At 37.5% G+C, this 27604-nt stretch overlaps 3 protein-coding genes across 5 annotated transcripts; 2 read left to right on the forward strand and 1 right to left on the reverse strand.

The window, feature by feature from the left end:
* Positions 1 to 233: 233 nt before the first annotated feature.
* On the forward strand, positions 234 to 7764 carry LOC110168789 (uncharacterized). The gene is made up of 4 exons (XM_020934278.2): positions 234 to 421; positions 3118 to 3206; positions 5675 to 5768; positions 7115 to 7764. The coding sequence occupies exons 1-4, from the start codon at positions 343 to 345 to the stop codon at positions 7762 to 7764; spliced, it is 912 nt and encodes a 303-aa protein (XP_020789937.2). The 5' UTR covers positions 234 to 342.
* Positions 7765 to 11242: 3478 nt separating this feature from the next.
* Positions 11243 to 15338, reverse strand: wdr77 (WD repeat domain 77). Of its 2 annotated transcripts, none has more exons than XM_020934019.2 (11): positions 15115 to 15338; positions 14442 to 14627; positions 14114 to 14299; positions 13536 to 13677; positions 13395 to 13444; positions 12800 to 12870; positions 12630 to 12687; positions 12459 to 12530; positions 12275 to 12383; positions 12134 to 12202; positions 11243 to 11621 (listed from the first exon to the last, which is right to left on the reverse strand). In XM_020934019.2, exons 2-11 carry the CDS (start codon positions 14548 to 14550, stop codon positions 11483 to 11485), a joined length of 1005 nt encoding a protein of 334 aa, XP_020789678.1. In that variant the 5' UTR covers positions 14551 to 14627; positions 15115 to 15338; the 3' UTR covers positions 11243 to 11482. The 2 variants fall into 2 exon arrangements, with proteins under 2 accessions (XP_020789678.1, XP_020789679.1); XM_020934020.2 differs by lacking the exon at positions 15115 to 15338 and adding an exon at positions 14713 to 14798.
* Positions 15339 to 15412: 74 nt separating this feature from the next.
* On the forward strand, positions 15413 to 27600 carry LOC110168574 (protein polybromo-1). 2 transcript variants are annotated; one of them, XM_055160420.1, is made up of 30 exons: positions 15413 to 15537; positions 16831 to 16980; positions 17052 to 17149; positions 17576 to 17723; positions 17790 to 17918; positions 17999 to 18115; positions 18178 to 18246; positions 18330 to 18428; positions 18780 to 18865; positions 18952 to 19037; positions 19098 to 19314; positions 20090 to 20231; positions 20300 to 20394; positions 20540 to 20819; positions 21443 to 21548; positions 21768 to 22407; positions 22863 to 23074; positions 23496 to 23681; positions 23783 to 23940; positions 24020 to 24280; positions 24348 to 24493; positions 24591 to 24748; positions 24816 to 24999; positions 25078 to 25270; positions 25344 to 25545; positions 25773 to 25925; positions 26319 to 26477; positions 26730 to 26782; positions 26963 to 27167; positions 27246 to 27600. In XM_055160420.1, the coding sequence occupies exons 2-30, from the start codon at positions 16840 to 16842 to the stop codon at positions 27407 to 27409; spliced, it is 4887 nt and encodes a 1628-aa protein (XP_055016395.1). In that variant the 5' UTR covers positions 15413 to 15537; positions 16831 to 16839; the 3' UTR covers positions 27410 to 27600. The 2 variants fall into 2 exon arrangements, with proteins under 2 accessions (XP_055016395.1, XP_055016396.1); XM_055160421.1 differs by lacking the exon at positions 26319 to 26477 and having other exon boundaries at positions 25773 to 25841.
* Positions 27601 to 27604: the final 4 nt, after the last annotated feature.

The following is a 27604-nucleotide window of genomic DNA, read 5'->3' on the forward strand; positions in this document are numbered from 1 at the left end:
AGCTATTGATGTATAGAGACTTGATACCTCTTTTCTGCTGATTTGACCTAAAAGTGGACCAGTCATGTGGCGCACTATTTACACCGCAGTGGGCTGGAATGCTCTTGCTTAGAGGCCTCACCTGTGGGCGTGACAGACAGACGCACAGACAGACGCAGCGCAGTAGGCGGGGCTTGCTCTATTCTCTCTGTCTCTCCATTAGTTGCCCAAACCTCTGGATCAGATTAGAACGCTGCACCTGCCTTTAGGGCGACACACAAACTTGGGTTGGACTTTTTGTGTTTCATAATGTGCCAATAATTTTGTACTTTTTTCTTTGTGAATATTAGCTGATCAGCCACAATGAAGAAGGGCACGCTTAATTTTCTGGGTCGAAAGAACCAGTCACTTTTCGACACCAACGTGAAAATGAAGGATATGGGTGAGTACCAGCTTTCACCGGAGTCTTATGCATTTTGCATTATCACTGACAAAACAACCTTTGTACCAAGGACACTGGCCTGTCTCTATGGGTTTATATTTGTGCTGAATAACATGGACAGGTACATTTATGTATAAATATGAGTAAAACCAAACGACTGTAATCAAATAGAAATAGAAATATGATTACATGGTGGTCAAGCTGGATCTTTGTAATAGCTTACATTAGACTGTGGCTCAAGTAAGGTAAAGTAATGTATGTTCTGAAATGTGTATAGTAGTTTTAATCTAGTATAATTTGATCACAAGCAATATGTAAGACTTAAAAATAACAGGAGATAGCTATTTTTTGTTGGTGTAAAAAGTTAAATGTAACACTTGCATGTAAGTTTATCATGTCTATCTAATGTGCCTGACTGAAGAATAGATCATTAATATGAAAATTATGGGCTACTCCAGATATTTAGCCTCTCAACAGGAAACACTGGAGCACGCAAACCACAAAAGGGAAACAATATTTGTCTAACACAGTCTGGTCAATGTAAATGAGAGAAACCACTGCCTCGCAGCTGTGCAAGATCAGCCATCTCTCTATTGCTCTTTTCAGTAAAATAAAGTAGTTTGGCTTCAAATTGGTAAAGGTCTCAGGCTAACTATATTTAAAAATTACATAGCTCTTTTATATATATATATATATATATATATATATATATATATATATATATATATATATATATATATATATATATATATATATATATACACACACACACACACACACATACATACACTTAGAAGGTTATATATATATATATATATATATATATATATATATATATATAAACACCTTCTAAGTATTACAACTGTATTTTTTCATTATACAGACTCTTAAACACAAAATCAAAAGTTAAAAAAACCAACAAAAAAAACCAACAAAAAACAACTGACTCAATTCTGCCTTCAATCACCATATTAATATATATTTTTTTTAACTTAATAGAAATTATTGTTTGACTTGCCAACTAAGCAAAAAAGTTGACTTCCAAAATAATTATTAGTATAAGTAAAAGTAAAGTTAGTAAAGTAAAAGCCAGACTTAGTTTCTGTTATGTTTGAGCAAAGCAATTCCATTTTTCCTTCAGACTGATGTAAAAGTTAACATGTGCATTACAGGTGTATGAATCTAGTGAATGCCTGTCTTTGCTAATCATGTAATGAGCATATAGAGTGTTTACATTGCCAGGCTTGCCAGCTCTTTGGTTTTTTTGTTATGTAAAAGTATTAGACAACAGTAGAGCTAGACTAAATGTTTCTCAGTGACAGGCGCCTTTCATCAGTCACTTATGAAACAAACGTGACACGGGACGCAAAGGAATGCAACAGGGAACACTGCCACTACCAAGAGCCTCCCATGGTGATATCTGTCAGCAGGTCACCCAAGCCTTTTTCTGACCTTTAATTGTTGTGTGTGTGTTTAATCATAAATGTGTGTGTTTTTAAAGCTACTTCTGCTCTTTTAATCGCCCCGCTGGGACGAATAAACAGATTTGATTGACTGATTGATTATAGCCAGCGACATTCTGTTCATTTTGTGCATATCCAAACTTGATGTGTGAATCACCTTTTAGCTTCATCTTGCGTCAGATCTATAAAGAATGAGTCAAAAGAAAAACAAAAGTAGTATAGGATTACACTGTTCCCAAGGTTTTATAGGTGTCCATAAATACTGCTGTTGCTACTCATCTGTGACATAATGGAAATTGGAAAGACATAGTTTTTTTGTTAAGTTTCCTCCACTAAGTTTCCTCACTTGTACAGAAACAGTGCACAGTGTTACCATGACCAAAACCACAGGAAAGAGGTGGAAGATGCATCAAGTACTATTTGGAGATATACAAGTTTAGAATACTGAGTAGGCACATCTCAAAAAACTATTAAAAACTACATTAAAAGAGATGCTTGCTGCATTATCTTTGAAAACAAGGCAATAAAGTTATATTTCTGCACCTTTGTGTTATATTTAAAAAAAAAAAAGTTTCGGAACCAAACCTTAACCAAGACATTAACAGACACATTTTAGCACATTTCTGATGGATTGCCAGATAGGCCTGATAGGTCATGATAATTACTATATCGACTTATTGTTATTATTATTGTTTAAGGCAGATAGAACAATATTTCTGATGGACATTATTTTTCACGTGTACCTTTTCTTTGCACTACCGAAGTTTTTTTTCTTTCTTCTTTGCTGCAATAAGACTTGAGATATAAACACAAACTTACTACTAAAGTGTTTCTTTCTGCTAGTTTTTTGTGGGTTTCAATATGATCATTTATTGTCTATATTTTCTTCATTAATGTATTGTGCTTCACCAATCGCACTTCAAAACTTTCATGTCAGGCCTATTGCCAGAACATTGAATAATTTCCAGGATAATCCAAAACAATATTGAGATATTAATTTCTGTCATTATTTTCCACCAGAATGCTAGGATTTAAGAATATATGGAGAGGTGTGTATTTTTATATCTCACCTGGCAGAGCACATTTTCAGTTTAATCATTATTATTCTGACATGAGTTCTGATACAGGCAGAGACCAGTTTACTCAATGTTTATTTTTTGACATAACTGTACATGGATAAGTAAAAGGCCATTTTAACATATTTCTGATCTTTATGTGTGTTTTGTTTTTCAGATAATGTGGATTTGGTGTTAGGTTCAGGTACCATTCTTGAATCTGGTACAGCCAGTGTGAGAGCCCGGCCCACAGTCAAACACTATTCTGTAAGTACACTATGGCTGTGTAATTAATTACATTTTAATGAGATTTAGTCATTTCTAATTGTTGGTTGTCAATTGATTAGGTCTTTTTAGAGGTTTACCGCCAGTCCTTGGTCAGTAAAAGTGTGTGGTTTGGAACAGAGTTCAAAGTTTAGAGAAAGGAAATCGACTATTGTTTTGTGGTAAATGGCAATGATTTGATCTCTGTCTGTTTATTTTCAAGAAAACAATATTGAAAGCCATTTTTATTTGGATTTAATAGGGCAAAATCAAACTTAAAATTTTGATACGAGGTACAAAAATGTATTACATTTTTGTCATATCATCTAACACAACATAAATATACTTAGGGTCTGACTGGACGACGCCCTGTCAGTAATTAGCCAACGCAGTCTAAAGGTGCACTCACACTTGTCCTGCTTTGGTCCTAGGTTGAGCCCAATTCAGTCCAGATGTAGACTTGGTTTGCACCTGTTTATAGTCCTCAGTTAGACCTGTTTGTAGTCCTGGGTTATCAAATCTAATTCCAAATTATGATGTGGTGTTTATGCAAGTTTGAGTTTTTCATACACAAGACAAGTTGCAAAGTTGATCTAAGGAAATGAGAAGAAATCACTACACTGGTAACTATTAGATAGTTATTGATTCATGAGGTAAATTACTACAGTCAAATGCATTCATAGGGCAGTACATTTACAAAGAAACTATTGTAACTGAATATCAACATAATATGTACATAAATATAGCAAAATAGATGCCAATATCCAAGAATTTAAATTATAAAATAGCACAAGATTCATATTTTAATGTAGCGCTTTTATGCAATGACATAACATAAGGATGTACATTGTGTTTTCTCTGTTTGCTACATAACCATTTCTTTTATCTCTCTCTTAATGTCTTCGTCTTAAGCCCAGATAATTGTTAGGGAGTGCTTCGGTTAAGTAACCTTGTACAAAAATGTGCAATACTAAGCACATTTCTATATGCAAATAGACATATTTGCTGAAGAAAAAAGCTGAAGAATGTGTCTGTGCAATGATTAGATAATGACATGTTTTCACTTTTAGTAAATATTTACTTAGATTGAGAAACTGTTAGATTGAAAGTAAGTGTGCACGTAATGTGAAAAAGCACTTTGGGTGTCCTGAAAGGCACTTCACAAATCCAGTGCATTGTTATTGTAAAGATGCGATGTGCTATTTTTTTTTTTTTATTGCGATAACAATTGTTGCAATATTTGAATCCACTTTTTTACAAGTTCCAAAAAGCACTGCTACAGTCACAGCATTTTTTAAAAATACACTAACCAGTAACCATTACATTTTTTTATTATTAGAAATGATGTCAAAATCTCATTCTTGTGAAACCAATCTTGTCTTGTGGAAACTGTATCTTGTCCCACCCGTAGTCAGCCAAAGTTAGATTACTGATGTCATCCCATTTGCGTCTCATATCACATTGTTATGCTACGGACATAAATAAGCCTAACGCGTAGGTTCATACACACCTTTTCGTCTGGGAGTGTTTTTGACTGTGTCTGAGGCATGTATTGAGCTGCCCCACCCAGAAGAGCATGGGCAGGTCAGCTTTGACTCTGCCTCAAATGAAAGTGACTCATATGTTCAAGAACAAAATACAAAATCAAACATTCAGCGGCGCGCCCTCACTCTGCAGGGCGTTTATAAGAATCACATTTAGATCCAAGCAAAATACAAAGAGAAATGTCATAGCAAAGTCATCTGAGGTGCGAGATCAGGCCAGCTGCCAAAATAGTTTGGCTGACGATGTTGTGTTGTTAAGGAACCCGTGTACAGATGCAAAATGACGTCAACATGCCACATACATTACATATATTCAAGTAGGAATTGTGCTGTGATAATGAATGGAATAAGTACACTAGTCTTGTACTGTACATGCCCTTCAAAAGAACTACCCTCATAGTGATTGCAGGTCAATATTGTGTCAACACAGCTTGTTTTAGCAATTTAAATTAATCATTTTTGTTTATGCAGTTCACGTATGCACAGAGCAAGATACTTTTAATCACACCAACAACATGACATTTGAATAAATTGAAATCTAACTTGAGCAATATGGATGTTAGTAAAGAAAAGTGTAAATGCAATCTGTAATGACAATAGTAGGACTAGTAGTAACAGTAACAAAATGGTAGTTGTAACAGCAACCAGAAGAATAGTTAAGTATCAGTATTAATTAGGCTTTATGCATTATACATATACACACTTTTTACTACTGAAAAAATGATCCTCTGCTCCTGGTATCAAGATTTTAGAGCATGCTAACCTGTTTTCAGGCCTGTACAATGCCTCTAAACTGGTTGGTTTACTCTCATGCTGAATACCAAGAAAAGTTCCCACGTCCATTAGCACAGCACGACTCATTGTTGTCTCTTTGCGCTTGAACTTCAAAAATCACAAATATCCCTAATTGTTTCTTTTCCCTCATAGCCGTCATCTGACAGTTTCCAAGCATATGCTGTCCCTACACCCACTGTGCCCCACTATGCCCCTGCAATCAATGGTACAAAGATCAATGGATCAGGTAAGCCCTTAACTGCCTATAATAAATACTTAAAACATATGCACTGGCTCTCAAGTTATTCAAGTTACATCAAGTTATGATATTATTTACACAAAGATTATTTAAGGCGCCTTAGGTTTGACTGATTTGATGGATTACTACAATTGCAATGTATCCATATTGAGTTGAAAATTGAGGTCAGGTAAATGTTTGTCCAGGAAATGGCTCAATAGCTTGAACTGGCTGAGACAGATGCCAGGTATTATAACAGACAGGGAGTGTTTGCAGTTTGAGAGATCAGAGAAATATTTTATGTTACTTGGCATGAACTGGTTTATGTATTATGTGCAAATAAAATGTTAACAGGGAATGTAAAAAATATATGAAAGATTGCCAAAAGAATACCAAAAATGCCATTCAATACCTGTAACTGTAATGTTGTTTGTTCTCTAGGAAAAATAACCTTGCAATAGTCTCACAAGAAAGTAATTTCTTTGTTTGGTTGTCATTAAATGGTCAATGTAGATGGGTCATATTTGAATCCCATGGCACTGGTAGCAGCAATATACTATCCATAAAAGAAATATATATGAATGTTGGCCATAGAGTTGCTATAAAATTTGGGGCAGGACATTAGCTCAGTTATACTTGGCTAAAATGGCTAAAATATAAAGAAAGGTATACTTTGGCCTGTCATGATAATTACTAGACACACTAATATTTCAACAAATGATAGATACAACAATAATATTTGGGGCTCTGTAATTATTGTGTTCATTTTGTGACCATACAGGCTTGACAAAGCCTGATCTAATCAGATTTCAGAAGCTAAGCAAACTGCACTTCCGTCAGTCTGCCTCATGGCAGCTGTGGCTACAATAGTATTTTACCAGCACTGAGTGTGGAGTGAATGAATAATGCACTTTGAAGCGCTTTGGGTGTCTTGGCGCTATATATAAAAAAAAAATAATAAAAAAAAAAAAAAAAAAAAAAAATATATATATATATATATATATATATATATATATATATTTAAAATGTAATATTGATTATTTAATTCTTTGTACTAGTGGAACGATAGTAGTACGATTAAGATGTGAGAGGTGGAGGTTTGAATAAGTAACGTCTGTCACTCATTAATACTCACCAACTGCTTTACTGTTTCTTTTAGCTATGTATATTTGCACAACTTGTACAAAGGGTTGAATGGGTAATCTATCATAATTTATTGTGACAGTGACATAAAGTAGTTTCTATTTTATTTAACTTTTCTGTAGCAATCTGTGACACTAGGAATACTTTGATAATGCAGCTTCAAATGACCGTATTTATTTAGTTTACCCTGTGCTTTCTTTTGACTTATTCAGTGAGTGACGACCAGATCTCTAATGGGTCGACTATTTCTGTGACTGACCCAATTGAGGGTGAGATCTTCGTCCCAGCCCCTCCCTCCATGGCCCCGCCTCCTCCCCCTGCTGAGGTCTTTGTGCTCCCCCCTCCAGAGTTCATGGGCGATCTCAGCACTCTGCAGCCCCCTGTGATGCCTGCTTCAAAACCACCATCACAGTTTCTCTCTTTGCAAGAAGACGATTTCAACTTTTTGACCCCTCCACCCATGTCCCCACCAAAGCCTCCATCTACAGGATCAAATGGTTTATCTGTGCCTGTTTCCAGTCCAGTAGCAACCGACATTCCTGAGCATCCAAAATATGCGCCACCACAACCACCTGTAGAAAAAACAAGAATCTTTAAGAATCCACCCCCAAAGCCTATTCGGATATCGTCTGTACAAACTCTAGACACTCCCCCGGACACCCCCGCCCCGCCTCCCCCAGTGCACACCCCTACACTGTCCTCTTTCAATCCTCAGTCCCCTGCAAAGCTCTACAATGCTCCCAATTCATCATTTGTGAACGGTTATGAAGAATCAGGTCCAAAAATCCAACCTAAATTACTTTTTGAAGACGCAGGAGCTGGACCAGTCCAAATGGTACCACCTAAATCACTCCAAACATGACCAAACCCCAAATCACCCCACCCAAATCCCAAACCCCAACCCCAAATCAAACCCCACTCCAAATTCAACAAACCTCAAATTACCATACCCAAATGACCAAACCCCAAAGTACCCCACCCCAAATTGCCCCACCCAAATTACCAAACCAAACACAAATTCCCTCAAATTACCCCACCAAACTCCCAGCTTCACTTCCAAAATTTCACCAAAAAGACAACCTGAAAAATTTGGATCTCCAACACTTAACGGCAAATACAGTCCGTTAATAGATCGCAAGCTCCGTAACATCAGTGGTTCAAGTGCGCCGAAGGACACGTCTCCTCTAGCACTGCTGATGGCTGCTAAGCAAAGAGACAAGCAAGGAACCCAGCCATCAACCGAAATTCTTTACCAATTCCCATTAATTATTTGGAAGGACAACCAGTGAGTCAAAGTCTGAACCAATTTATCAAATAAACATCAAAAGAAGTGCCCTTGCCTCTGCAAAGTTTACTTGACAGGTACAGCCAGTATCCTCTAAGTCACCACACCAAATCTCCCAAATATTCTGCTGAACCGATGCCGACTTTCCTCCATCCACCAGAGTTTTGATGATTTGGATTACCCAACCATGGACCAACTCACCCACCTAAAATGAACCTTACACCATCCCACACCTACTTCCTCTACCTGCACAGACGACAATCACTACTCCTGTCATTCCGACTCCACCCAAGCCTGTACCCGCACCCCCACCTGCACCCCAACTTCCTCCTCCTACATTTGATAGTACTGTAAAATCCAAGCCACCACCAGTACTAACAAAACCCAAACCAACCCAGGCTCCACTACCTACCCCAGCTACTCCCAGCCAAGCCACTCTGCTCAATATCCTCAAAAAGAAGATGATGGAGATGGACCAGAAAATGGGTCCTGATGCAGGTGAACACGAGTCTAATTCGGATGACTGGGGCTCACCAGAGGACAATGAAGTGCCTGTAATGCCAAAAGTGAATACTCCAAAAAATGCAGGGGTCAACAACTCAGCAACTCTGGACATGAGGGAGCTACAGACCAAAATGGCCCAGAAAAATCAGGAGCCAAACAGAATTCCTATTCCAACCAGGTAAGATTTTAATGACTAAAACATTGCCTATAATGCTTTAATTTTGAATTGCTTTAAATGTAATAAATTAATACTATTATGGTAAATGTAAAACATAATGTATGACATAATTAGTTTTGAAAAAAAATTAAAATCTTATGCTATTAATTTATTCATTAACATTTTAAACGATGTGCAACTTTTTTGATGGAGGGTCCGCCACTTGACTGTCTTCATGAAGATGTTAATGCTTTGCCTGGAATATTCCATTATATGGCATTAAACTTATATAACTCAATAGTGACAAGCAGGCAACACCAATAGGGCAAGTCATAGAAGTTAGAAATCAATCATCAAATAAAATCACCTGTAATGAAATAAATGTAATGTTATACCGTGGAACATATTAAGCAACTGCATCTCCAAGAAGACAAGTAAATGGTAGACCTCGTGCCAGAGAAGTTACAAAGTGCACTGTTTCACTGTTTGATGTTTTAACTTTTTGTTGGTTAAATCAGTTATTTTGTTACACCCAGAGAGGAACCTGCTGTTGTGATTTGGGACTTTACAAAAATAAATTGAAATAGAATTGTTCTTTTCTTTTTTTAAGCAATGGACCCTCAAGACATCAGTATGGTATGACATTCACAGTTCGACCTGGGACCAAACAGCCCATTACACTGGTCAGTAAAGGGGAGTGATACTGTATATAAATGAAGATACTTTGACCCTGTTGAATGTCCAACCCGGAAGCACTTTGAACAAATACAGATTATAACTGTCCAGTTCTGCTGTCACGACCTTAAAGTGTTGCATGTATAAAGCACATGAGTATGAAGTCTTTTTAGCTGCTGTGGTTTATTGTGCTATAAATTGTGTCATATAACATTTTTGTCTAGTTAAATCATACTGATGCATTCTACAGCTCATTAAAACTGCTTATAATGAAAGAGGGAAGTTTATATAAGTATTTCTTTAAGATACAATCCTCATGTAATCTACGGTTATGTAATGCCATAATTGCAAATGACGTTAACTGGTGAATGGCATTTGTTTCTTATATGAAAGTCAGTAAATTTTATGTTGAGACCTAAAAAGTCTTTTGTGTTTTTTTTAAATTACCCAAAATCCAGACCAGCAAATATACCCAAAATGAGCATAAGTAGTACTTGTTATTTCCAAGCTTAAATTTTCTCTGCCACCAGTGCAGAAAAAAAACTTACAAAAATTGTTTATGACAGATCTGGAGTTTCATTTATAAAGTGTGTGTATGTTAAAAAATCGTATGTGACTTTCCTTGTTAAGTTTCATCTATAAATATGAGCAGTCTAGCCTAAAAAATCTGAATTTTGGGCATCAGGACTGTCACCATTCTAAGATTGTGTTGTGGTTGCTCAATCAAATCTCTGTTAATAGCAGTAATTTGAATGATTCACTGTATTAACAACCTACCTGCTTGAGGCCCTCGCCTTTGTTTGAATTTCAAAAGTTTGTACATAACAAGTGTAGTCCTTCTCTAGGTGTGATAATGCAAAAAAAAAAGAAAATAAACAGATGATTTACAGTAGTAATTCAATCCATAATCTTGCCACACCTAAGCCCTTAACATTAGGTGTCCTACCCTCATATCAACATAAAGATAGCCCAGTATGCAATGATTGAGGCTCCTTCCTGCAGAATTTCAGTAAGTCTATATTATTGTGCCATATCCATCATTGATGTAAACAAACTGCATTACAATGAGTATATGATGTACCAATGACCCCATTTGTTCATCATATAGTCATTGTAGGCTAATACATGAGGTATAAAAGCATGAGAACATCTATTATTAGATGGCCTACACTGTTTCCATAACTGCATGTATAGGTTGAGACTACAGTGGCTATGTTGCACATAAAAATCTAATTATCCATTTCCTGTACCGTAAAGATCATTAAATTACATGCCAAGTGCAAAATTTCAGAGGGACCATGGACCATGGAAATCATGACTTTGCTGTTTACATGCCACTTTAATAACGTTATAATTCCAAAATTCTGATAATCTGATTTAAAATGTGCATGTAACAACAGCCACTGTATGCCTTAATTTCCATTTGCATATCTAAGCCTGTTAACTCCTGAGGCCTTGCTCTTTTAAAGTTTTAGCACATAAGGGATATTTTGATCTTGTGGTGAGTGCAAATCTATGCAGTTTTTATACAGTTTTGGTTAAATACAAGTTCTAGATTCTACTAATTTAAAAGTATATCTCCATTATGGACAGCATATGTGTTAAAGAGCTAATCAATTTCTTATTGTTTCTATTAGCAACCACCAGCAATCAAAAACATTCAAGAGTAAATACATAAAAAGAACCTATTGTGCTCTGCTCTTACAGAGAAACCACAACTTATTATTACAGTACGTTTAATGTAGATTTAACCATAACAACCAGCCTGACCAAAATGAAAACACATAATGACATAACGGCAAGAGTTTTTGAAACCGTATTTAAGTACTTGACATTGGCAAGGTGTGCTTTGGAAATCCTTCAGTAAAAACGACCAGACTCAAAGCTGTGAATAAAATCTCAAAAATGCACTGTTTTTAGCAGCTAATTCCACATTACCTAGGAGTATGTATTTTGAATCTAAGAGTTAGAGTTAGTATCAGAAGTGACAGTGTGGTGCAGAACTGCATGGTCCCAGCCGACAGTGCTCAGAGAGTTAGAGCCTCCATGGAGCCAACTCACACCTTTGACAAAGTCCTGGTGTCTCCGGTCTCGATATCTAAAAAAGATTATAAACAAATTATATTATGATTTGATTCTGAATATTCATAAAGTTTGGGGATCAAAGTGTATTTTTTCCCACTGCCCACTTCTAAATTTGATTTTGGTAATCATACTTTGAAAGAATATTTAAAGGTCCATTATGTAGCTTTTTTATTGGAGGGTCCGCCATTTCCTTATCTCCATGGATGTTATTGATGATTATTTCACTGCGTGCCATTGAACTGATCTATCTTGCATTTATTTCACTGGGGGTGTTTAATTGCTCAAAATCCTTAAACAAGTTTTATAAAAGGAGTGAGTTTGCCTCTTCACAGATCTAAGTGGGGTCAACTGCTCATTTAAGTTTAATGCTACATGATGGAACGTTCCAGGCACAGCGACAATCTCTCCGTGGAAACAAGTATGTGGAAGACTCTACACCAGAAATATTACATAGTGCACCTTTAACTACTTGCTACTTGGTGTGTAACATTTGTCAGTCTCTGAAAAAGTGTTATACAAACTTACATTTCTTTCAGTTCAGAGTTTATCACAGCTACGGAACAGTCATTGCTTATTGAAGCCAGCAAAGCAGCGCTAAAAGTGGAGAGACATGTATATTAGAACATTTACTGTAGTTGTTATTGATTGTAAAACTATGAGCTTTACCTATGTGTGGAGAAGGCAAGTTCATTCACTCTGCGACTGTGGACATTCTGCATCTGAGCTGGCTCCACCCCCTGGAAATCTTTTATAGTTACTCTGCCCAGTTCATCACCTGAAAATACAATCAAACATCTGTAAAGATTTTATGTTGCCGTCATACCATTTCTGAGCTGAGAACACCACACACCAATTGCAATAGTGCTTCTGTGATGTGGGTTCCAGGCTATAGTAGTTGGGGAGCAGAGGGGACTTGGCACATCTGAGGGAAAAGAATAAGACTATTAAGTAATATACCTCTTGAAGCACAATTTAGACACCAATATAACAATCACTGAAGAATAAAGTTAACTACTCTTACCTATTCTTGAGGCTGGTTTAGTTGACTTTCTTTTGTCCCATAACAACACACGACCATCCTACATGAAAGAGGGTATGATTAGGACAGACATGCTTAGCAACTGGCACATTAAAAATGAGAGGACTCGTTAAATATCGCAAAATATTTGTATTGAAATCAAAATCTCTTACTTGTCCACATGACACAAACAGGGAATCGTCTGTAGGACTGCAGACAACACAATTCACAGAGTCTGTATGAGCTAGAGAAAAGACAGCCGACAAAACTTGGTCAAATTAAACTGGGGCATAACAATTACTTGCACAATAGAGGGAGAGGTCAAAACCTGCCAAATTGTGGCTTCTCTTCATAGCAATTATTACATAAGTTTATTAGTGTCTTGGTGTGTCTTTAATTTACTTTTATTGTAATATGTCCTTGAGTGTATTGAAAAACTCAAATTAGAACTGAGTGAAAGAGCACGTACTCAAGTCTGAAATGTATTACATCTATGCATTATTCTTATGATCGACATGATGTCACTTCCTTAGGGTCATATCATGCATTCTGAGTACAAGTAGTTTAGTAGCTTTGCATAGTTATTCATAAACTGAACTGACTTTACAAGCAAAACATATCAAATCTTTTAAGTGGAAGATAAATTTGTTATTTGCCCTTTCAAGCCACAGGTATGACATATATTCTTGGATGTGACTATGAGAATTAAATCTTTCAGTGATGTGAAGCTTTAAATACATTGGTGCAATCAAAAACAATAAACGTTACCATGATAGGTAGTAACAACAGTCTCCTGACTAAGATCCCAGACTTTAACTCTGCATTAGACAAAGAAATTAGTCATTATCATAAACTCTGGGTGTGTTTAGATAAATGTTTGCAGTTGCATGCACACCTGTAGGAGCTCACCTGTAGTCCATGCTACCAGTAACAGCACCACTTGCTCCACACATCGGGCTCACACTGGTCACAATGTTGTCATGCTCATATTTGGTCCATCTGTTCACCAGCAGACACTCGTTCTCTGTCAGCTCCCACAGCTCCAAGGCACCTGTACAAAAAACACAGTTATGCTTATTTATTTCTAGTAAATTCATATTTTTTTTCTCAGAAAGTTACATGCTTATCCCCATGTTTGCAGGAAACAAAGCGACTTATGACTCATACTTTTTGGGAATGCCTGGAGATTATAATGTTGCTCAACATTATTGCTTTGTCTGGAATGCCGCCGCCGCCCCCCCATAGTATGGCAATCACACGTGATGTCACCAAGTCATTTTACAGGTCAGATTTTTGGAAAGGAGACCTTGCTCACAATAAGAATTTATGCTTTTCTAGGTATTCTTTCAATGTAAAAACATATGGCAAACAGACACTTTGCTATATTGTGCACCATTACAGGCCAAGGTAGCATTCCCAGGGAGACAAGCAATAGGTGGCAGATCCTCTATCAATAAAGTTACATAGAGTTATGAAATAGAACTTACCAGAATCTGATGCAAGAACTATGTCTTTGTCAGACAGCCACTTGACATCTGTGACCCCAGCTTCAGTCTGCACTCCTGCCTTACAGAAGCCCTCGTTGGGGGCCTGCTCTGGGTTACTGTAGAGCCAAACAGAGCCCTGCCAATTTCTGCCTGTGAGACTGGAAGCGGCAAGCAGTAAGGCTCCATCTGTGGATACAAGGCATGGTCCGTTAAATGAATTCAATACAATGAATGTACAGGCAGCACTTTAACTGTGGCCCTATTGGGCTTCACAAAGGCAGAGACAGTAAAACATGCTTTAACACTGAAATAGCGGGTATGTGTGCACCTGATCGGTACCGGGCCGCGCACAGGTGTTTTTCCATGCACGCGGGCGCGTTTGGAGGAATATCCCATTTATTCTCCTTCACCATGCTGCTGCTTACGGCGCCTTTCATCCAGATGACACAAGCGGACTGTCAATGCGGCCGTTTTCCTCACTGAAGTTATCCACAAGGCAGTTATGACTATGTCCCTAGGAATAAACTATTAGATAAATCTCGTTTAAACTATGGTAAATGTAAAGAAACACATGGGACAAATGAACATGCACTTCCTACTTTGAGTCTTCTTCTGTGACAATATAGCTCCCAGCTAATGTCAGACAATGAGTACTGCCATCTCGTGGTAGGTGACTTAGACTCAGACAAATTTTATTGATCCACAGGGGAAATTATTTGAACACAGCTCACACATCACATTATATTACAATAACACAAGGTAAAAAAAAAAGAAAAAAAAAAGAAGTAAAAGTAATAAACTTATACTACTTAAACTAAATAAGTAGCAATAAAAAAAAATCAAGAGATTGGTATCAAAGATAAGACATAAATTATATAAATGTATTTATAGTAAGTAAAAAAAAAACAAATATCAAAATATAAGTATATCACAGTTATATACAAGAGGTCGTAAGGAAACATGATATGATGATATGATGATTGACAGAAACACAGGCTTACCTATTACATAAAGGTGTGTTGTTGTACATCTATATGGAGAATGTAGTCAAGTTTCTCTCACTGTTTGAGCGGAGCTGTAGGAGCCTGTTGGACAATGAGCTCCTCTGTTTTTGCTGGATCTTTTGCTGCACACAGATGAAAGATAATAGTAGTAGTTATAGTTTGTATATATAGTGTATGACACAAACAGCCCCTCTGAAAAGAAAAGCGATGGCATTTGAAACACGTGGCATGTAATTGGTATCCGGCAACCACCAAACTGTGAATTACACAATATCTTCCTGGAAGTTGACTTCAATGGAAGTTCAAGTTCACCACTCTGCTTCTCTACTTCTTCCTTAGCTCTCGTGAGCGCAATTTCTTTTTTCTTTTTTTTGTGAGTGATCTTTTTGTCAGCTAGTTATAGGTGATGGGAAAAATTAGGTAGGTAAAAGACTTGATGATTTTTAAGACATTTAGCAAAAAAGAAATGTTCTTTTAGTAACCAAGATAACATTTTACAAAAATGAGTGAGCAGTAACCTCCCCACGAAGTAAAGCAGTAAAACCCAAAGTTATCAAAATTGGCAAATTTACACAGTAAATTTCCTTTATTTTACTCACCTCTGTGCTTTTAATTTGAAAGTTTCTAAACGGAAGCTAGAAATAATGCTTTGTAACTTGCCAATTTTGTGTCTCACTAAAATTGATAAGTGATTGGCTTTTTGATACTATAGATTTTAAAGAGTGTAGCGCTCGGGCCACTGAAGGTAAGCCTCTAACTGTGCCAGCTGGGTGCACGTGAATGGCCCCATCAGGTGTCGTCGATGTTTACAGAAATAGCTTTACAATAACCGCTATATGGGTTTTTCGGTGATGTCTTTTGTGTCTGGCGTTTATTGCGCTGAAAGCTCGCATTTTAGCGTCAGTTCTAATGCCTCTGCCCCCCCTTTTCCTGACTGTAAACTACGCTGACAGCTGCTGCTCTACATGCTAGCCGCGCACAGCTAAAGCACAGAGCAGGGCACAGACAGGGAGAGGAAAGGGGTGTAACACTGCGGTAAGAGGTGCCTCCAGACCGGGCGGACATGCAGCATCACTGGTCCTCATTCAGGTGACAGCCCTGGATCAGGACAAATGACAAGCACACCTGTGCAGACATGTTGGTACATATGCCAACGAGCAACGCCTTTGGTCTGCACGAGTCCACATAATCTACTAAATATTTATTTACCGGTCAAAGTTAAGTTGGGGTCACACTGTAAGCATGCATGTGTGTATAATGAATAGATCTTGTCTTTGGAGGGCACATAAACACACATTAATGGCTGCCAGTAAAGGGTTTTATTTAGTTCACCAGATGTATTTATTAATTTATTTTAACAATCCAAATTTCTATAAAAAGAATTAAAGTCTGAGAACAGTCCCATTAAGCATTTAAATAGAAAGTTATTTGCCTCAAATTATGCCAGTGCATCTATTACACAGCTATCAATATTTATTTGCTTACAACATTTAGAACCCCAACAACAGGAGGCAGTGGAGTACACTGTTTTGACAACTTTGCTTCATCTGGCTATGGCACTGCAGACATCTCTGAAGAGGGGGTGCTTGCAAAGTCATAGTTCTTACATGCTTGCACACTTTTACAGAGTCAGGTTTAAGGAAAAAAAAAAGTTCAGCTAAGTGTCATTGATTTAATATAACTGTATGCATGTTTTTTATTTCTGGTCATTAGAGGGCTGCCATGGCCCTAAAGAGAAGGCGGGCGACCTCTCCCACCAGCAGTGTGAGCGGAGGGGACTTTGAGGACAGCCAGACATCTTCTTCCATGTCTTCATTTGGCCGAAAAAGAAGACGTACCTCAAATCTCCCAACTGTAGATCCTGTAATTTTACACATTTCACAGAAATGCTGACAGTGACAAAGATGGTTTAGTCATTCATTTGTGTCTTACAGATTGCTGTTTGTCATGAACTTTACAACACCATCAGAGACTATAAAGATGACCAGGGGAGGATGTTGTGTGAGCTTTTCATTAGAGCTCCTAAACGAAGGTACTGTCACAAATACACAATTTCTCATTATTGTTTTAGAAATAATGCAAGTAGCCCAAGAGTTGTAAAGAAATTATTTACCAGCAGTATGAGACCCAGAGACATGAACACTCTATATATTGTGGTAGCTGTCCATTTAAAGGTGCACTGTGTAACTTTTCTCAGGGTGCCGCCATATGTGTCAAATAGATATGTCATCATAAGTTGTAGTCATAGTGTGGAGCATTCCAGACAAATCAATAGCATCTTCATGGCAACAAGCAGGTACTGTACCGTCCTCCAGAAAAGTTAGATAGTGCCCTTTTAAGTCTTTAGGTCAGATAAAGCTATCACCAATCAAATTTGAACTATGCTGGAGGTCTCCTTGGTAGAGTAGTGCAATTTCACCACCAGTTACTATTAAAACACAATCTTTATTTCTCAAAGGAACCAGCCAGACTATTACCACGTCGTATCCCAGCCCATTGACATGATGAAAATACAACAGAAGCTAAAGATGGAGGAGTATGATGATGTGGAGCAACTCACTAGTGACTTTCAGCTCTTATTCAAGAATGCAAAGAGTTATTATAAGGTAGAAAAAAGCCAGAAGATAATAAGATAAGAGAAAGGTTTAATGTAAGAAATTTTGTATTTCTAGTCGGACAGTCCAGAGTACAGAGCAGCCTGTAAACTGTGGGACCTTTATCTCCGAACCAAGAATGAATTTGTGCAGCGAGGAGAGTATGAGGAGGATGATGATGATGATCAAGATAATCCTGAAGAAGAGGTGGTGTTTTTTCCACGGTCATATAAATTAAAAGTTGTCATTCATAAGAACATATTTTAAAATCTTAAATTCCATAACAGAGTCCAGTTTTGACATTGAAGGAGGTCCTAGAACAGCTTCTTGATGCAGTGGTGTCCTACGCTGAACCTTCTGGACGAGTCATTAGCAAACTTTTTCAACAACTTCCTTCTAAAGTGGTACGAGTATTTCTTATTGTAAGGTAAAATACATATTTAAAGCTTAATTTTGTCTTTTATAGCAATACCCAGATTATTACGCCATCATCAAAGAACCAATCGACTTGAAAACAGTTTCTCAAAAGATTCAGGTTCGTCATACTCCCTACACTCTACAACTTTGTAAATGTTTCTGTTGTTGCCATAATGCTGTATGTCCTGGGTTTGTCTGAAGATGGGCCAGTACAGAAGTGTTCATGGGATGTCTAAAGATATTGATTTGCTGGTGAAGAATGCAAAAACCTACAATGAACCTGGATCTCAGGTATTTAAGGTGAGTCTGTCAGACTTTGATAAGCATTAGGAAATTATTTGGACAATACACAACTAAAAATAAAAAGTATGAAAGCAATGAAAAATATGAAAGAAATACTTAATTACTGAGAAAACCATTAAGTAAAAAATTAAATAATACAACACACATTTGCACAACACGTAATAATACGTAGATCTTAATATACATTAGGTGGGGTAGTGCATAGATGAATAATATAGTTTTACTGAGATATGTTTAAACATATAAGTAGCAAGGTGTGAATGTAGTCTTGCATTTTTGCCTATATATTATGGATAAGGGATACAATACTCCCTTAACTAGTCACATGTATTTTTTTCATTATTGCAGGATGCTAATTCAATCAAAAAGATTTTTGCACAAAAGCGCTCAGAAATTGAACATGGAGACCCAATAAAATCCAGTATGCGTATTCGGTAAGTACTGAACCCACTGATAAGTTAGTGATTCTTTATAATAATGCATGTAAGACCAGTCTTTAACTCATGTTTGTTTGTGACAGAAATCGAAAGTGTGTTCAGGGTGACCGTCTCTCTGCCATCACCATGGCTCTTCAGTATGAGAGTGATGATGAAGGCATACTCTCTGGTACTTTACAGAAAATAAATATAGAAGCTTATAATTTCTTAACAACCATCTGTTCTATAGGCTCCGTCCACTATGATGAGGGTGAATCAGAGGCGGAGAGCATGACTTCTAACATGGACATGACTAACCCAATCTTCCAGCTGTACGAGGCTGTGAGGGGGGCCAGGAACAGCCAGGGACAGCTTATCTCTGAACCGTTTCTGCAGCTCCCATCCAGAAAAGACTATCCCGACTATTATCAGCACATCAGCCACCCCATCTGCCTCTTGCACATCAAGTATGCAAATAAAAAATTGTTAAATATTCTTTTGTAATTAGTTGATGTAACTTACATTGAAGGCAGGCCTAACTTTACTGGAGAGGCAGGACAAGTTTACAGTTTGAAATTACATAAAAAAAAGTTTTAAACCTTTCATAAAATTCACAGACAAAGATGACAAAATACTATGGGATAGCACTTAGGATCTAATACATTAAACACAGTCAATTATAAGCCATTTTTATGACTGACCCATAAAGGTGCACTCTTTAACTCAGTTGCTTCCTTCACTCTGTGGAGATGAGATTGCTTTGTCCTGAAAGTTCATTATCTCATTAATACATTAAACCTATCTATATCCACATTAAAAACAGTAAAAACACCTGTAAATGGAAAAAAAAATTAAAGGTACATTGTGTTACCTTGTTGAGAAGGGGTCCGTTAATTTTCTCCATGGAGATATTATTGTTTTGTCCAAAATATTTCAGGTCAGATCTGTGGAGAGGCAACACTGCTCACAATCAGAGTGACTGCTTTTCTAGGTATTTATTATGAGATATTAAACCCCCTGTAATTGAAGAAGTGTAAGGTAGAGCTGTTTACTGTCATATGAAGAACATTCTAGGCAAAACAGTAACATCTCATTGAGGCAGGTGATGAACTTTTCACCAGAAAGGTTACGTAGTTCACCTTTAATAGTATCCCGCAACCTTTGCCCTTAGATTGTCAATATTCCTATTATTAATAAAAAAGGCAGTTTTTCTTAAATTTTTTGCTGCATGTATTTTTTCAGGAACAAGATGAAGAATAATGAATATGAAAGTGTTGAGAGCATTGATGCAGACCTGACGCGAATGTTTGAAAATGCCAAACGCTACAATGTCCCTCATTCCTCTATCTACAAACGTGCTCTTAAACTACAACAAATTCAACTGGTGAGTCCCAAATTATTTAAGGCCACATATTTTTTGTATTTTTCTTCATGTGTTTTTATTGTTGATAGATTAAAAGAAAAGAGCTCCTACAAAGAGAGGATGATGATGGTGATAGCATGCTCTCATCGGCCACATCTGACACAGGCAGCACCAAAAGAAAATAGTACTGCTATTATTTTTGTGGTTTATTCGTTGTTTTTAGAATATTCTGTGTTTATATGTTATTATATATTATACATAATATAATAAATATATAATATATATATTATATATTTTTTATATATATAAAGATATTTATTTTTTTCTAGTTACAAGAAGAAAACAAAGAAATACAGGATGAAAGTCCTTTTAGCTTCTGTGACAGAGGCGCGGGAGGCAGGCACTGGTCGCAGACTGTGTGACCTGTTTATGGTCAAACCCTCAAAAAAAGATTATCCTGACTATTATAAAGTCATTCTGGAGCCAATGGATCTCAGGACCATTGAGAACAACATCCGATCAGATAAATACATGACAGAGGATTCAATGGTGGAGGATATGAAGCTCATGTTTCGCAATGCAAGACACTATAATGAAGAAGGTTCTCAGGTAAGACTCATTTACACTTAAACTGTGTTGATAGTTATCTATCATTTATGTTGGTAAATTACTTTTCCATTTGCCAATAGTCAGTGGATCTATTTTTGGAAACACTTCCTGACTTCCTGTTCTCAATGGCAAAACTGACTTGGCCTACCTCTTTATAGTTGCATTGCCCCATAGAAAGCAAATGATTTTCATTTAGTTGTTTTTAGTGCTACACATATGACCCAGAGTTTATATTTTTGAAAGATCTCAACAAAATACAGAGCAGAGATGGGGGGCAGGTGAAAATTTTCTGTGCTCTCAAGCATCAAATGCAAGACAACAGTATACAGTATTGCATAAATATTTAGGAATCAATCAAGGCAAATGAGGAGTGGAAAACCATTATAAATTTAATTATTAAAGGCCCATAAAAGGTGACTATGCATAATATATCCCCTTTTAAGGTAAGGTAACTTTATTGTACCTGAAGGAATTTTGTCCTCCACATTTGACCCATCCTTCAATGCCACCAATCAACTGGTCATTATTTGTATGTATTTTAACTAGGCCATAATCAGTCAGGCTTGAGATATAGTTAGAGCTGGGTTCAGGAATCACTAGACTTTCCTTTTCATTTGGTTTAGGTCTACAATGATGCCGACATCTTAGAAAAAATCATGAAGGACAAGCGCAAAGAACTTGGGCCTCCACCTGACGATGAAGACTTGATGTCTCCGAAGTTAAAAATGAGTACGTAGTACTGTCTATTTTTTCTAAACACAACATCACAAATAACTTGCCAGGACAGAGCGGCACCTACATTAATACATCCAGTACACCAATAACATGAGTGGATGGGATAGAGGGTGGCAAACCTTAGTATGTAATTGCACTGAGGTACTATCTCTAAATTATGTTTGAACAATATAATGATTGCTATAACAATTAATGCTGTATCTTTTATGCTAGGAAAGAACAGCATTGCTCTTAAAAAATCCAAGTACTTGACGCCTCTTCAGCAGAAACTCCATGAACTCTACGAAGCTGTAAAAAACTACACAGACAAACGTGGACGCCGTCTAAGCACCATCTTCCTCCGCCTACCGTCCCGATCTGAATTGCCTGACTATTACATTGCTATAAAGAAACCCGTGGACATGGAGAAAATCAAAAGCCACATGCTAGCCAACAAATACCAGGATGTTGATGCATTGGTGGAAGATTTGGTGCTCATGTTCAACAATGCGTGCACTTACAATGAGCCAGAGTCCCTCATATACAGGGATGCATTGGTGCTACACAGGGTCCTGTTGGAGACCAGGCGTGAGCTGGAGGGGGGAGAGGACAGTCACGTGCCCGATGTACCAAGGCTGATTCAGGAGCTCATCCGCAGTTTGTTTGTGTCAGTTTTGGGGCATCAAGATGACGAAGGGCGTTGCTATAGTGATTCACTTGCCGAGATCCCCGCCGCCGATCCTGCCAATCCAGACAAACCACAGCTAAACTTTGAGATAATTCGGTCCAACGTGGATAAAGGGCGTTACAAGAGACTGGATGTGTTTCAAGATCACATGTTTGAGGTGCTGGAGAAAGCCAGGAGACTAAACAGGTGATGCAGTAGTCCTGTGTTATACTAAACCAACTAACTCTATATTAGCTACACCTTAATTAGCTTTAAAACAGCATGTGGAATGAACAAATAGTTTATTAGAATGATTCAAACTTAGTATCTTAACTAATAACCTAACTCTAACATAAGTAGCCCACTTACCCCTTAATTAAGTAGTTACTAAGCATAAATCATACTTACACTATTTGTTCATTAAGTCCTTCTTCATGCTTTAAGCCTGTATATAGTGTGGTTGTTATCATTACTAAATTGATTTATTGGTTGCTTAATAAATATGTATTGCTTTATAATATTTATTGGCTTGATGTTGCCATGTGTGTTTACTATCATGAACCAACCACCATCAATAACAGTGCCATTATTAACTAAGCTTAAACTTGTTTTCTTAGGTGGTACTGTATATGTATTTTTTTTGTTTTATGTGTTTGTTGCAGGACTGACTCAGAGATCTTTGAGGATGCCGTGGAGCTGCAGCAGTTTTTAATTCGGATCCGAGATGAGCTTTGTAAGAATGGAGAGATCCTGATGTCTCCTGCTCTGAGCTACACCTCCAAACACCTGCACTCTGATGTGGAGAAGGAGAAAAAGGAGAAGCTCCCCAAAGAGTTTGAGGAAGACAAAGTAAAGAGAGAGGAGGAGAAACAGGGTATTTCAGAAACAGATTTTAAATAAAATTATAGGTAGATGAGCAACCTTTCAAACTTTTAATATAACTTTTTTTTTTTTTTTTTTTTTCTCGGAAAGGCTATAGGAAAAAAATTATGTGGAATTTACTTCACATTTATTTGTTGAGCTCCGTAGTTGTTTGATTAAAAGATTGTATTCATTTCTTAGTCCTGCTGTTTAATTTAGACTTTGTAAAATTGTATTCTTTAATTATTTAAAAGTGTTGATATATAGTGTAAACATATCCATCTCCATGGAGGATGTCCCAAATTAGGATTTTAACTTTCTATTTCCATGGAATCACACAGGTTACCACATTGTTGCTTTAAAATGTTAATCAAGTATGTTTTTTTTTTTTACTTATTATTCACTTGAATGAGTTTTAATCTTATTCTTTGTAGAAGCTGAAAAGCGAGAGGACACAGTGGAAGGGGTGTGGTCCTCCAGCACACAACGCACATACAGCCAGGACTGTAGCTTCAAAGACAGTAAATATCATGTTGGGGACTATGTGTATGTGGAGCCTGCGGAGCCCAACCTCCAGCCTCATATCATCTACATAGAACGCCTTTGGGAGGATGACACTGGTGAGATTAACAGTAGATACTCACTTATTACAAAAGAAGAAAGAGCAATATTCATCAACTGTATGTGTCAAATCTTGTGTATATCTCTACCAAAATTACAGGTGAAAAATGGTTGTATGGCTGCTGGTTTTACAGACCAAATGAAACTTTTCACCTTGCCACAAGAAAGTTCTTAGAAAAAGAGGTTTTCAAGAGCGACTATTATAACAAAGCACCAGTCAGCAAGATATTAGGAAAATGTGTAGTTATGTTTGTGAAGGTGTGAGCTTTTTGTCTTGTATTTTTATAATTTATCAACATATGTCCTTTGGATTAACTGTTATCTTATATATCTTAAGGAATATTTCAAACTTCAGCCTGACGGGTTTGAGCCAGATAATGTGTATGTTTGTGAATCACGTTACTCTGCCAAGTCCAAGTCCTTTAAAAAGATCAAGCTGTGGGCCATGCCTCTGAACTCCGTGCGGCTATTGCCCCGAGAGGTTCCTCTGCCAGTGGTTCGAGTGGCATCTATGTTTGCTCCAAAACAAGAGGAAAAACCAGTAGAGACCACTCACACAGAAAATGAAAGCAAGTTACAAGATTCCATAATTGACAAGGTAAAATATGTTTTACTTTTAGGATTTTTCGTTTGCATAAAGAGACATAAATGGTTTCATTCAACAGGAGAGAGAGGATGTCCCAATGGAAATGAGTAATGGTGAGCCCGGTTGTCAGTACTATGAGCAACTCTGCTATAACAACCTGTGGCACAAAGTTGGAGACTTTGTATACATTGGTTCCCATGGGTTAGTGCGCCACCGAGTGGGCAGGTAGAGTATTACCTTACCCAACCAATTTATTTAACAGTGAATATAACATAAAACATTTACTTAAATATAAAAATAAACATAATGCATTTTTATATAGAATTGAGAAAATGTGGATGCGTGATGGAGCTGGATACTTTTTTGGTCCAATCTTCATTCATCCTGAGGAAACTGAACATGAACCAACCAAGATGTTTTACAAAAGAGAAGTGTTTCTCAGCAACCTGGAGGAGACCTGTCCAATGACCTGCATTATAGGTAACTGTCAATTTAACTTAAATAGATTTTAAATTAACAAACTGTGTTAACATTGCTTATTTTACAGGGAAGTGTGTTGTGTTATCTTTCAAAGACTACCTTTCATGTCGGCAAACTGAGATACCAGAGGAGAATGTACTTCTGTGTGAGAGCCGTTACATTGACAATGAGAAACAAATGAAGAAATTTAAGGGTCTCAAACGCTTTTCACTTTCTGGGAAAGTAATCGAGGATGAAATCTACTATTTTCGGTTTGTCATTATGAAACAAACTTCCACGTTATACAAAAAGTTAACAACCTACAGAGCAATATAATTTTTCTCCTGCAGGAAGCTTATTGTACCTCAGAAAGAGCCATCACCACTTCTGGACCAGAAGATTGAAGAACTGGAGGCCAAGTTTGCTGACATGACAGATGAAGAGCTGGAGGACCTTGGAGATGATGATCCAGATTTAGATCATTCTCACTTGCAGTCTTCACTGTCCAGTGACTTGGACTTGTTGGCCTACACCCCCCCACAGGTGTAATAAAACAAAAGTATGTTTTCACAAAAATAAGTTGATAACATTGAATATAACTGTTTTATTTGAACAGTCAACACCTAAATCCCTGAAGGGTCTTTCAAAGAAAGAGGGCTCCAAAAGGAAAATTAACATGAGCGGCTACATCCTGTTCAGCAGTGAGATGCGGGCTGTAATTAAAGCCCAGCACCCGGACTTCTCCTTTGGGGATCTGAGCCGACTTGTTGGGACAGAATGGAGAAACTTGGAGAGTTCCCGAAAAGCTGAGTATGAAGGTACAACACATTAACTACACATGTGTGATGATGACTAGCTGTATTTTATATCTCTCACTCATTGCCTTCACATTAGAATGTTTAATTTAGCTAATATTAGTTAAGGTAATTCTTTTGTTAACCCGTTAACAAAAAAACAACATTAGTAAAATGTTATGCCTAATTGTGTTACTGTTTTTTAATCTATTTAATTTTGTTAATAAATGTTTTGTATCTGACCTTTGCAGAGAGGGCAGCAAAAGTGGCCGAGCAGCAGGAGCGTGAGAGATCCACTCATCTGACTTCCCCAAGAGCAGGTACCCCGTTAGGGGCACTGATGGGGGTGGTGCCTCCTCCAACCCCTATGGGCATGCTAAATCCCAGCATGACCTCTATGTCAGGTAACCCCTCATAGATGTGGAGTGTGCGTAGAAGGCTGGAATAAGAAGCTGAACTGCTAGAATTAACACCTTCAATAACAATAACCTAATATTAACATGTATTGTGCAATAGTGTGGTGCTTCAGATAACTCTTTATCTTTAACTAAAACCTTGATATGTGTACGCCAGTGCAGACTGATCTAGATTGGAACCTCCTTTCAGAATAATTTTACTTTAAAGTAACTGCATTTTTGTACACAATTCAAGGTTTGGAGTTTATGTAGTTGAATGCATGTCTCTTGCATATTTTTATTTCTTTGGTTGAATATCTTGTGTTTGTTTATGTAGTAGTTGTTGCATGTGTAACCAATGCATGATACTGTTGTGTTTGTTACTTAACCCATCGTGAGAAGGTGCGATGGCTGCATATAGGACAGTTACGATGCCCTGGCAGGGCCATGTTGAAGGCATGGTTAGTTTGACTGGCATCCCACCACATCACATGGGGGCGCCGGTGTTCCCCCCACATCCTCTGCTTGTTTTGCCTGGGCTTCCCGGAATGCCACACCTGGGTAAGAGTCCTGTCATAGCCACCTCACCTGCCACGCAGTTGCTTCCTGTCACCCGTCTACTAACTGGAGGGGCTACCTGTACCACAAATTTTAATTTGAAGATTACTACATAGCTGGGACTTAAAAGCTTCCACTAAAGAAATTAATCTCACAGTAAGAAAAAATGATTAGGATTGGCATTCCTTAAAGCTACTGATTATGCATCTCTTTATGGGATAATAACAATACATTTGTTGCACATTTATTTCTAAGGACTCAATGGTATTGGTGGTGGAAGTGGAGGAGGAAATGTTCATGGATCCCAGGTAAAGTGCTATGCTTTTTTGGATTTTAACCTTTATTTCTTTATTTGCTTGTTCCCTGTAATAGCTTTTGCAATGCACTCTGGTAAAATATAACTTTTATCACTTCAGAGCTAACCATGTAGAATGTCCTGTGTGAAATTATATTGGCAGAGGAACCTAACAAATGACTTTTTCCTTTAGGTGGGTTTGACTGGGACAGGACAGCAGGCCACACCCGCATTCTCTGGTCAGACAGGACAAGCAGCACACCAGCCCTCCACACCACTGTTTGTGTCTCCACCTGCCAAGTCTCAGCGGCTGCTTCACTCTGAGGCGTATCTGAAGTATATTGAGGGTCTGACGCCAGAATCTTCCACTGTCAGCAAGTGGGACCAAACACTATCAGGTATCATAGTACCATTTTGGTTTTTTTTACATCTTCTGTTTATCTTCATACATTAACTATAAAAACTTGCTATTTCAGTTAAGAAACAAGATGTCCGACTGACAAAAGAACAAGAGAGCAGACTACCATCCCACTGGCTGAAGAGTAAAGGGGCCCACAAGACGATGGCAGATGCTCTTTGGCGGCTGCGGGACCTCATGCTGAGGGACACCCTGAATATTCGCCAGATGCACAACCTGTAGCTTTGCTTATAACTGAGCCTCTGGTTTTCACCTGTGAGACAGGAAGAACGTAATGCTCTTTAAAATGTTAACTTTGTGTTGTCTTAAATATGTTTGTATTCAAGAAAGGTGTATTCTGTGTTAAAATAGTTTTCATTTCACAGTTCATCAAGTGCATTATTGTTGTTATGAATGTCATTTTGAATTCAATGCCTT

Source organism: Boleophthalmus pectinirostris, unplaced genomic scaffold, assembly GCF_026225935.1.
Source record: "Boleophthalmus pectinirostris isolate CB_2022bp ecotype Guang Dong unplaced genomic scaffold, ASM2622593v1 HiC_scaffold_3, whole genome shotgun sequence".
NCBI classification, from domain to species: domain Eukaryota; kingdom Metazoa; phylum Chordata; class Actinopteri; order Gobiiformes; family Gobiidae; genus Boleophthalmus; species Boleophthalmus pectinirostris.

Coding starts and splice junctions, on each gene's coding strand:
- LOC110168789 (XM_020934278.2), top strand. CDS start 343: ATGAAGAAGGGCACGCTTAATTTTCTGGGTCGAAAGAACCAGTCACTT. Junction 422..3,117: donor CGTGAAAATGAAGGATATGG/GTGAGTACCAGC, acceptor TTTGTTTTTCAG/ATAATGTGGATTTGGTGTTA. Junction 5,769..7,114: donor TACAAAGATCAATGGATCAG/GTAAGCCCTTAA, acceptor TGACTTATTCAG/TGAGTGACGACCAGATCTCT.
- wdr77 (XM_020934019.2), bottom strand. CDS start 14,550: ATGAAAGGCGCCGTAAGCAGCAGCATGGTGAAGGAGAATAAATGGGAT. Junction 12,531..12,629: donor TAAACCAGCCTCAAGAATAG/GTAAGAGTAGTT, acceptor CTTTTCCCTCAG/ATGTGCCAAGTCCCCTCTGC. Junction 12,203..12,274: donor CTTGCCTTCTCCACACATAG/GTAAAGCTCATA, acceptor CTCCACTTTTAG/CGCTGCTTTGCTGGCTTCAA.
- LOC110168574 (XM_055160420.1), top strand. CDS start 16,840: ATGGCCCTAAAGAGAAGGCGGGCGACCTCTCCCACCAGCAGTGTGAGC. Junction 18,429..18,779: donor CTGGATCTCAGGTATTTAAG/GTGAGTCTGTCA, acceptor TCATTATTGCAG/GATGCTAATTCAATCAAAAA. Junction 24,494..24,590: donor GTGCGCCACCGAGTGGGCAG/GTAGAGTATTAC, acceptor ATTTTTATATAG/AATTGAGAAAATGTGGATGC.